Source organism: Cyprinodon tularosa, unplaced genomic scaffold (assembly GCF_016077235.1).
Source record: "Cyprinodon tularosa strain WSP-4 unplaced genomic scaffold, ASM1607723v1 ctg1237, whole genome shotgun sequence".
NCBI classification, from domain to species: Eukaryota; Metazoa; Chordata; class Actinopteri; order Cyprinodontiformes; family Cyprinodontidae; genus Cyprinodon; species Cyprinodon tularosa.
The window spans coordinates 60,533-71,803 of NW_024038045.1; the positions used below are offsets into that span (position 1 = coordinate 60,533).

The 11,271-nt window shown below is 37.6% G+C and overlaps 1 protein-coding gene across 1 annotated transcript; it reads left to right on the forward strand.

Moving 5' to 3' along the window:
• Positions 1-310: 310 nt before the first annotated feature.
• grsf1 (G-rich RNA sequence binding factor 1) lies at positions 311-10,891 on the forward strand. Its single transcript, XM_038276275.1, has 9 exons — positions 311-691; positions 2,354-2,498; positions 3,869-4,024; positions 6,351-6,485; positions 6,740-6,878; positions 7,603-7,739; positions 7,814-7,899; positions 7,983-8,118; positions 10,747-10,891. Exons 1-9 carry the CDS (start codon positions 482-484, stop codon positions 10,794-10,796), a joined length of 1,194 nt encoding a protein of 397 aa, XP_038132203.1. The 5' UTR covers positions 311-481; the 3' UTR covers positions 10,797-10,891.
• Positions 10,892-11,271: the final 380 nt, after the last annotated feature.

Below are 11,271 nucleotides of genomic sequence, written 5' to 3' on the forward strand. Positions count from 1 at the left end.
TATCTATCTATCTATCTATCTATCTATCTATCTGTTTTTCATTATTTTCTCTGTTTTCACTTATCTTTGCGATCTTAAAAAAAGTTTTCAGTTCAGGGCAAAACAAAGTCCACCTGCCAGCTATTTATGACTTTAAATCCTGAAATAATATTAACTGAATTTAAGTTATTATTTCCGGAACATGACTAAAAAAGTTCGTATATTATAATATATCCGCATTAAAGTGTCTTATCACGGGGTTCGGTGGAGCTTTATTTTGAAAACTAAACCGGAAGCAGATCGCAGGTTCACTGGTTTAACCATCAGAGGGGATGTACTGGGATTAACCGCGTGTATGCGTCCTTGACAGTCAGTGACCCACGTGACTTTCGGCTAACAGTCACGTAAAGCTATCAGCTAGCCGAACTTATCCAACTGATTAAGGACAGACTGGAGTTTTGCTTTAGACTGAGATCTTTTGAGCTACGTCTTAAAACGCAGAATGTCCTCTAACTGCAGACCTCTGCTGTCTCTGCTGCAGCGGTGTGTCGCACTCAGACAGTTGAAAAGCAGAAGCAGCGTGGTGCCTGAGTTCAGCTGGAGCTCCATTCAGCAGCGAGCCTGGACTTCTGGGAGACCCGCAGTCTGTCTGCGGACTCTCTGTCCGCTCCAACCCGCCTGGACAAGCGTTCATCACCGGTTCTGCACCAAGGTTAGACCCAGGATTGCAGCTCCACCAGTTTATTAACACAGCTTCCATTTCCAGAGGCGTAGCCAGAAAATTTCTATAAGGGTGGCCAAGCAATTAACAGTGGTGGCCGAAAGCGGTTACGCGCCAGAACCTGAGGGTCAAGCCTAAGATAAGACAAACTATACTTTCCTACAGCTTTTGCTAACAAATAGACACATATATTTAAACATCCGTGCTTTCTAAATAAAGGGTTGAGTTCTGGGGCTAACATCTTTTCCATTTTCACTACTTACCTACTTGTATCAATAGTCATTCTGCATAAAACTGATACGTGCATCTACTAATATCTAAATAAATGTATCATTTAATACGTTTTTATTAAAATAGTTATGATTTCACTGAAGACTCCTAGATGAGCAAAGACACATTCTCTCTTAACCCCATAAAACACAAAATCTAGTTCTGAAAAGAGCATGAATTATCTACTTATCATCTTTAATGTTAGTAAATTGATGTGTATAATTAACCACAGTGATTTTGTTGTCAAGTAATTATGAATATAGGTTAAAAAAAATTAATATATGAAAAATTCAAATGTTTTGAATATTCCACTTCAGAGTATTACTGCTGCCACCGTCTCTATTAGAGGGGAAAAAATGGTAGGGGTGGCCAATGATTGGCTAAGGGTGGCCAAGGCCCCCCATCTAGCTCCGCCCCTGTACATTTCCCCCTTTTAAAATATTATTTTGCCACAGCAGCATAGCTTATCCCAGGGAACTTTCTTTTTCGGGCTTGATTCCATTTTTATGATCAAAATCACACAAACTTAAAGTAAAGTTCAGCTGTCCTGACACGATTTTTCTAATTTGCATGTCAACTAAAACCATCGTTTTCAAAGAGCCTAGAAAGGATCAAAATGTTCTCATTGCACAAAGATATAAGTCAGACTAGGAATACAAAAACCCTTAATAATTTCACAACAATAGCTTGTGTTTATTCGTTTTATCGTGGCTAAATTAATATGGGTGTGAGAATGTGTTACTGTCTGATATATAAACTAAACATCGTCTTCTGCCAGTGTTCCAAATCATTCTGCACATGCAGTGAAACACGGCAGTGGCAGCATCATGCTCTGGGGGTACCTACCCTCAGTGAACGACGTGAGGAAGAATAGTCAGGTTTTGGGAATAAAAAAACACAAAAACCCTCTGCTGGAAAGCTGACCATAAAGGGAAATGTTTGTGAGTTCAAGAATAAGAAACTGAATCAAGTTTTCTAAAAGACTAAATTATCTGCTGCAGAAACTGATCCCATTTTGTCATATCTGAGCCCTGATCTGTCTGCTCCCACCTTTCAAAGCTAAAATATAGATGATTTATGATTTACTGTGGTAGCCTGTTAATTACCTGACTTCTACCCCACTACTCGCTGCATAAAGCCATTTAAATATCTTTATAAAACCTGTTTATCCCTTCTGATCATCTTAGAAATCTTAACTCTTCTGCTTTTGACTTATTTTTATGACAATTTTATTCTTAAATTTAGATTAATATTTCTAACTGAAAGGCTTCAAAGATGGATGGTTTCAAGTTTTATTTCTATAAAAATTGCTTGATTATCTTACCTTCAGTAATACTACCTAGTTTTTTTGGGGGCCTGAAAAATCAACTTTTTGTCTTCTAGGCAGGGTCACCATGCGAAGAGGAATACCCTCCTCTGCCAGACTATCAGGCCGATTCCCAGTCACCAACCAAGGAGGTGTACATCGTGCAGGTGAAGGGCCTTCCCTGGTCCTGCACCGTGCAGGATCTACTGCAGTTCTTCTCAGGTGAGCAGCTACGTTAGGACCCAGGGCCCGACAGCTTGTGGAAAGTTTGCACATCCTGCATTAATAAAAGTGCTGCACAGTTTGTTTGAGGATGAGATGAGGATTTTTTGGGTAAATATTGCTGTGATCAGCTCATTTTCTGCTCTAACGATGCTTGTAGCTGTCTCTTTAATCTTTAGCCTTTGTTTCTCATGTTATAAATTAAATACATCTAAAGCATGAACCAGTTAGTCTTGAAAAAATGTGGCATATTTATGCTGCAATTAGTTAAATACAAAATACTGATTTCACATGATTCTTTTTTTGATGTTAAAAGGCAAATAATCTTTCTAAACAACCCCAGTCAGTGTGAAAAAGTAATCACACCATTTTATTGAGCTTTTAACATTCTTTTCCTTTTGTTTTCTGCGTTAGTAACTGCCAGCGGCTATTTATACCAGAAATATAAGATAAGGAAAAAGTAAAAGAACCTGTTTGACAACATGAAGAAGGCTAGATTTCAAAGAGAAACAGCTCAGTTCAACTGACTGACCAAAATCACTCTATATTACAAAATTAACTCATTTAAGAGGCCAACAAAGAGGACAGAATAAGCTCTATTGCACTTCAGGCCTCAATTTTTCTAATTAAGGTCAGATTTTACCATAGAATAACAAGAAACAGGGTGGAGAATGCTCCTGTGGGAGAGTTCTAAGGTCAGAACCACTGCCGATCAATAAGAGCATAAAAGCTTATCTCAGATCTGTTTGGAAAGAAAAAAGGTGACCATAAAGACTTTTTTTAGAAGGATGTTTTGTTTTAGACTGATGTGACAGAAGTCCAACTTCTTTGGAAGATTTTTGCGTCATTAGATTCGGTTTTAAGCTAATAAAGCTTTTCAGAATCAGAACTTAATACTGACACACAGACAGGGTGGTGTTAGTGTGATAGTTGGGGCTGCTTTGGAACTTGGATGTCTTCCTGAAAAACCCTGTAAACATTGTTAGACATCAGCTAATACAGACTTACATTCTGATTAAGAAGGCACTAGCATGTCCACCTAAATGGCCATAAAATGCTAGAATGGATGTTTAAAAGAGTTCTAATACAAACCCCAAACTCATACTTGATATAGGTGCTTTGATCTGAGCTTAAACAGGTGTTGAAACTCAAATATTTTCTAAAGCAGAGGTGATGGAGTAGCGGACCGCTGTCCGGTTCCTTATTAGGCTTATCGTGATCATATTTTCTATTAACTTAGGTTAAATTTGTGTGAGATTACGTCCGGTTGATGATCACAAGACCTTGGAACAGAAGAAATCTGTAAAAATATTTAGTCCTGACACTTTATGTTATAAAAGGTGGAGTGACAGAAATGAACTGTGCTGCAGATTGTAGAATCCGCGACGGAGAGAAGGGGATCCACCTGACTTTGGACAGGCTGGGAAGGCCGTCTGGACGCGCCTTCATCGAGATGGAGCACGAAGAGGATGTGACCAAGGCTCTGGAGAAACACAGACAGTACCTCGGTCCACGTTATGTTGAAGGTGGGTTCCTCTAACCGTCAGCTGTGGTAACAAAAACAAACTTAATCTGTTTTTCTGTTAAATCAAGGAAAAACAAACCAGAAAGCAAGTCTGCATTTATTTCTCTTTAGGTTGGTCCTTTGTTGGAATTCCATTATTAGGTCTTTAAAAGCAGCAGTGTGTTTTTGTAATGCTTATAAATGTGACCTGAACAAAAAACAAAGCATAAAATTCTGCACTTATAAAAGTGTAAACTACAACAGGGTTAAATGCCATTACTGGGATGGTTAAGAATCTGTACTGGCAAGTTTCATTACAATACATTCTCAGTGCATGCAGCATTAAAGTAACACTTGGTGAAAACACCTTTTGGTTTTATTATAGCTCTGTCTGTTTGTCGTCAGCACTGTATTGCAAAAAACAATCTAGAAATAAGTCAACATGTCTTAAATTAAGTGCATTTATCCTTAACTTGAGTAGATAAATGAGATGATTTCCCAATGGAACGAGTATTTTTACTTATAAGATAAGATAATTAGATAATGTGCACTTAAAATAAGAAAATGTAATAGTTATTTTTTTTTATTTTAAATGTAAATTGTCTTGTTCCATTGGCAAAGTGTCTTACTTATCTCCTCACTTCAAGAACAATTGCACAAATGAAAAGAAAAATTACTTATTTTGATTTTGATTTGTTTCCAGTGTTCATGATAATAATTTCCAACTATGCTTTGTAAAAAAGATCAGAACCACTTTTCAGTTTGATGCAGGTTGGAGTCTTTCTTCTAATGCGATAAATGTTTCATGAAGTTGGATCTTAGATGGGGTCATTATCATCCAGACAGCCCCCACATTCAGAAAAATGTATGCCATGTTGTGTGCGCAGGTGTTTCTGCATGTTGGATGTATTTCCTCTCGCGGATGTAATTGCCACTTTGCAATGATTGCAATGCGCCTTGTTGCCATCTTTCTCTTCCTTAAAATGAAGCCAATCTGTTGATCACTTTGACCGCTTTTGTTTTGCTTTTCTAAACTTACGTCTGGTCACGTCGTACTTGCTTACTGAATGCCGTGTGCGTAACGTAAGTCGTGCTGCCCAGCGCTAGGCTCTGGTGCTGCCTGGAATCGTTAAGAGAATCGTTAAGCGAGCTGCCAATCGGTGCCATGGAATTGGAACACACGGAACCAGTGCTGAACAGGAACCCCTTTTTCGATTCCCCTCCCTAAGCATGATGCTGCCTTTGTCATGCTTAACTTCACTGTTCATAGTATGGAGAGGTGCTATTAAAACAACTGCCAATATCTGCCCTTTTGTTCCATCAGATCATAAAACATTCTCCTGCTTCAGGGAGGCTTCAGATTTGCTAAATTGGAGATAAATTGGGGTTAAGTTTACCTGAAAGAAAAGAAAATGGAAACTGAAAAATCTAAACACTTGTTTTCTTTTTATACCTTTTATATTTTTTTCAATTTCAATCTTTTGGTCCTGTTCTGGGATGGGGAGCATCATCACTGACAGTTCAATACAGGATCTGCAGTTAATAACAGCTGTGGGAACTGGGACGGGCTCTAAGAACCACCTGCCTCTCCTTCTAACCTTTTTAGAATGAAGTCCTGTGAATCTAACACAAGAAAATAGAGTTAATAATACCTCTGTTCTTGTTTTTCTAAATTTTCTTGAGTTTTGCAAGTTCTCAGTTAGATTGAACGAGGGAAAAGTTTTAAAGTGAATGACTATAGCTTCATGTTTGAATCTTTGTCATCATTAACTCTTCATCATTTACTAAAACTCTTCATATACACTCAAGATTATTGTTATTTTTTTTTTGTTAAAAGGATTGATACCTTGGTGATTGTTGGTTTTTAAACCTAATTTCACTCCAGTTGGGCATGCAGCACCACTTCATCTAAAAAGGCATATGATTTTAGGCAAATTTCATCTTACTAAATCAGTTCAGTGCTTTTTTAAAATGAACTATAAAAATAAAGATATTGGAGATTTTTGATTTAAATGCTTCTGATGATTTGCTGGTTTTTAGCTAAAAAAAAACGACAGCTAAGATTTCCAAGAAAAACATAAAAGGGTCTCCAGAAAGATAAAAAAAAAAAAACAACAACTCTGGGGTGTTTTTGTCATTTGAACGCTTGTTTATTAATGGAAGTGTTTCTCTGCTCAGAAAAAGCAGCTGGGTTTGGCTGTATTTCCAGAGCAGTGACGGTTTTATTGGATGCTAGTGCAGAGAAAATGAAATCAAATAATTCTTCTCTTGCTGACCCTCTTTATTAAAAACACCTCCAGGCAGCATTTTGTTTGAGTAAATACTGTGATGTTCTGTTGGTTCCTCAGTGTATGAAGTGACAAACGGCGACGCCGAGGTGATCCTGAAGAAAGCCGGCGAGGCCGGAGCAGAGGACGGCGTGGTGCTGCTCAGAGGGCTGCCTTACTCCTGCACAGAGGACGACATCGCTCACTTCTTCTCAGGTAGACTCGCTTTTCATTTCATCATTAAAGATTAAAAAAAAAAAGAAAAAAAGAATCCAATAGACATAAAAAAAATATTTAAAAAAGGAGTATTTAAGTTTAAACAAGTTTGATATATTAAAATATGCATACTTTAAAGAATAAAGTGATAATAATCTCTCCATCATGTAGTTTCCTTTTTTATTTTGTATTTTTCCTTAAAGCTTTGCATGTTTGTGATGGCCGCAGCTTGTTTTCTTGTTTCCTTGACTCAGGTTTGAATATAGCTGAAAACGGGATCACCATCCTCAGCAACAACAGGGGGAGAAACTCTGGTCAAGCATATGTGCAGTTTTCCTCTCAGGAAGAAGCCAGTAAAGCTCTGCAGAAAGACAGAGAGCTCATAGGTCACAGGTAAGTCACTGCAGGTCAGGTCTGGTCCAAACCACTAAAATAAATACATCAGTGCTGATTTAAAAACACAAGATACTCCCCTGGGTTCATCATTTTTAGTCAGATGTTATTATTGTCAGTAGAAAATGTATGTTTTAGCCCAGCAGAGACGGGTGACTCGAGGCCTCCATACTGGCTGAGGAACGATTTTGGTATAAAGATGAGAATTTGAGCAATTTGCATAGAAATAATAAAAAAAAATACAAGAATTAACTTTTTTAGTGTTTTTGTCTTTAGACTGCAAACTTCTTATCTTTTATTTTCCATACATTAAAATATTTTTTTTTTGGTGTCTTCTCAAAAGGTTGACATTTCTCTTTGTCTGAAAAGTTACCATAGTTTGATCATTTCCACACATTGAGCATCTGGTGGAGCTCCATTCTCCTGAACATGGAGAGAGGATGGCACAGCTGTTATCATTTATGAAACATTTGCAGGAAAAAAAGGTCAGAAGAAGTCATGTTTACAGTTTGAAAGCCATGTAAAAAAAAAAAAAACACTGTAAACACGTTCTAGTCTGGCGGAACCAAAACCTGCACTTTTTACTCTGCTTCTAAAACTTTGTTAGGGAAAGTTCCCAGTCTAGACCAGATCTTTAGGAAAAAATAAGAGAAAGATGTAAATGTTAAGATAATGATGGAAATATTTTGGAGATTTGATATTATATCTCTTTGTTCTTGTGCAGATATATAGAGGTGTTCCCCAGCAGCATGGACGACATCCAGACCGCCCAGAGGAGGAGGAGGACGACAATGAAGCCGGATCTATCCCAGCCGGCGAGCAGGAGATCAGTTACTGACTCCCAGATGAACCATAGAGCGGGTGAGGAGAATAGCAGGACTTAGTTTTATAGATCTATGCTTGGATCTAATCGGTCTTTATTTGTGGTGCATCAGTTTCCCATCAGATCTCAGATGTGGCAACGCATTACATCCACATGAGAGGACTTCCCTTCCAGGTTTCTGGAGAAGACATCGCGAAGGTGCTGCAAAAATCAACCATTTCAATGTGACATGAAGTGTTGGAGACATCAGAGCCACAGCGTGTCCTTTTGTCCTCCTACAGTTCTTTTCTCCTCTCGCCGTGTCCAAGATCCTGGTGGAGTTTGGACCTGACGGGAGGCCGAGCGGAGAGGCCGACGTCTTCTTCCACTGCCACAGGGACGCAGTGGACGCCATGTCCAAGGATCGTATGAACATGGGTAGGAACCTTATCAGAGACCTTAAAGTGAAAACTAGAAAGAAAAGCGCTGTTTACAATAAACAAATTACATAAGAACTGTTAAATTAATCAAAAATTACGCAGATTCTCCTTAGAGTACTGGGGCTGAAACAATCGGATTAATCAGTTATTGAAATGATCTTCAACTAATTTAGCAATTGATTAATCGTTAACATGCTTTCAGCTGACAGAGCGACCCACTTGGAGCAGTAATTATACCAAGAGTTTAAAAGAAATTTAAATAAATATTTTGCATTTAAGATAAAAAAAAAAAAAAAACATTCTGTCAATATGTTCTATCCAGAACTCCTCAAGTGGAAAAATGTGTTTCCCCTGGTTTGATTTGTAAAAAGGAACCTTTGGCTATCTGATTATTGATTGATTAAAAAAGTAATCAAGAGATTAATTTATTTGCAAAAGAATCGTTGCAATTAGTTGCAGCCCTAAGAAGTACTGTTCCTAAATAAATTTCAGAGATGGTCATTAGGAAGTTTTATGCTTACAGGTAAAATGGCTGCGCCTCCTGGTGGCAGACAAGGGCTCAGTGTCTGCTGCTACGTTCTGGACGGCATACACGTTTTCTTTTTTTCAATCATTGCACGCAGCTACAGCAAACCCTGCGGTTTCGTGGTATAGTTTGAGTTCACAGCTCACGATGTATGTTCTCACACTGCGACCCGACGCTCTGATGCGATCTACCTGCTCACACTACGTCTAAAACCACGTCAGCTCCGCAGTGACCTGACAATGAACGCCCTTCAGGGTGATCGGAGGAAAGGGCATGATGTCTGTGAGGAAGGTGAAACTTAAAGGGTTGGCTTCAGAAGTGGTCCTGGACTCAACTAAAAGGAAGATATTTTACCGGATTTATCCAGAAAATCAGTGAAAATCAGCAAATCAAAAGGCGTTTGACCAGGAGGAATGAAGATAGGTGAGGAACGCTGTTAGAAGGTGATGTCTGGCTGTGAATCGTGCTCACAGCAGGTCAGGAGAGACTTTACTGTGAGTTTCTCTAAGTGGTGGTCACAAGGTGATTTTTTCCAACTGTGGTGTGATCCCTGAAGTATATGGAGGGCCCCAATATCACGGCAAATATACCATTAAAATATAAATAACAAAATCTTTGAATAATTGAAAACACATTTTAAAAATGATGAATACATTTTTATAAATATTTCCCTTTATATTTGTACATAAATATAGAGTGAAATAATTAAATATATTTTTCGGGGTTCGTCAGTTTGTGGCACTTATCTTTAGGTCATCGACTGAAAATCGACTGATAATTTTACTGTTGTGCTGTACGATATTTGATGCCTTAACTTTAAATTCCATTAGTTTTGTTGCATTGATGAAATTATAGAAACATGATAAAGAAATCAGATTTATGGTGTTATTTTTATTTTGAAGATTTGGGGAAAAAAATGAAAGTTCACCTCCCTGCATCAGAGCGCTACCTGTTGGACATGTGTGCAACTAAACTAGCAGCAGTAGTGGAGTTTAGAGACGCAATCCTCTGCTTAAATCTATCTTTTCTGGAATTTATTCAGAAGTTTAGCAATTGCAATTTTTCCTCTCACTCCCTTCTTGGTGGTCGGCCGCATATTTAGCACGCCTTTCATGGAAATGCCTTTCCATGTTACTTTTTATTTTTTGACAAACTCTCATTACAAAGCAAAAATGCAGGCAATCCTTCCGCTTTGGTAATAAAAGGAAATGATTCGGTCCGTTCTTCTTTGAATCCTCCGTTCTCATCAGCTATCTTGCTTTTTTCCCTGGATATCCATGGCCTGAGACACATCTGCTGGTTTGTTTACAAAAGCACCTGCCTGGAACCTGGCTGCAGGCTATGACACAAATCTTCATTCACAGAAATGTTTTCATTTTTTTTTTTTATTATACAATTTTTTTCTTAACAGTATTGGACACCTAATGTTTGTTTGGCCTCCTGCACACCATATTCAACAAACAGAAATCTATTTTCTGTTCATTTTCATACATTTTTGAAAAATCTCCAGGTGTGCATTAAAGAGCCATGGGTTGCCAACCCCTGCCATTGAGGAACCTAATTTTAGTTGAAACTGTTTATTCAAAGGAAAAACAGGTTAAGCCCTTTGGAAACCACAGAACTAATCCTGCAGTTTGCATAAACAAGGGTTAATTTATGTTGTGACTTTTAACAACAAAACCTAATTTTTTTTTCATTGAAACTATGTGCCCCTTAACTCAGCATTTATTTAATGCAACAGAAACACTCGATAATAGATTCCTGATTAAAAGCATGTTTTTAAATTAAAATGATCACTTTATGTAAATATCCTGAAAACAAATTCTAAGGATTTATCTGTAATCGTGGCTAAGTCCCACAAGCTTTAGTCTTTTGATGTTAGTGTTGCAGCCAAGCATCAAAACGGTGTTAAGAGTTTAGAAATCAACCATGTCATCAAAAATCAATGATAAACAATCATGGATTTTTTTATCACCCAATTTTAACTATGGATCATTTTTCGTTTATGGGATTTGAACAAAAAAAAAAAATTCAGGATTTATTGATCACTAAGAACTCTGTTGGTGCCAGAATCATTTATACTTTTATTTTTATTTTCAGGACAAAGATACATCGAGTTGTTCCTGAACTCCATACCAGACTCTGACTGACGGTGAGAAAATGCGATCCAAAGAGGACATCCTCCAGTGTTTTAGTTGTAAATTTTAATCTTTTAAATATTTTTGTAGACCGCTTAATGCAGGACTAAATGCTGCAGCCCATTGGGTGAATTTAAAACTCATAACTGTAGTAATAATAAGGCCTAAATGTTTTCCCTCCTTTGGGAACGGTAGAAAATGTAAATTAACCAACCTCTGGCTAAAATAACAGACTTAACACACGTTTTTGTGTTTTTTAGGTGGACGTCAACATACAAACTCTGAGAATCAAGATGCTCATATTTATTCTTTAAACAATAAAATATGAAACAAACATTCCTGGTGTCCAAAAATCATGAGCATCTTAATTAAACATTTTATTGTGTTGGGAATCTCTGTGCCTTTGGTTTTTTTGGCGGTTTTCATGTTAAGGTTCAAATATTTTACATTAAATATTTTAGCTTTGGCCGGAAAAATAAATATATTT

What these genes read in the sequence shown, in the direction of transcription:
- grsf1 (XM_038276275.1), top strand. Translation starts at nt 482, where the DNA reads ATGTCCTCTAACTGCAGACCTCTGCTGTCTCTGCTGCAGCGGTGTGTC. An exon ending in TCTACTGCAGTTCTTCTCAG is followed by an intron (nt 2,499 to 3,868) that starts GTGAGCAGCTAC and finishes ACTGTGCTGCAG; the next exon opens with ATTGTAGAATCCGCGACGGA. An exon ending in CCAGATGAACCATAGAGCGG is followed by an intron (nt 7,740 to 7,813) that starts GTGAGGAGAATA and finishes GTGGTGCATCAG; the next exon opens with TTTCCCATCAGATCTCAGAT.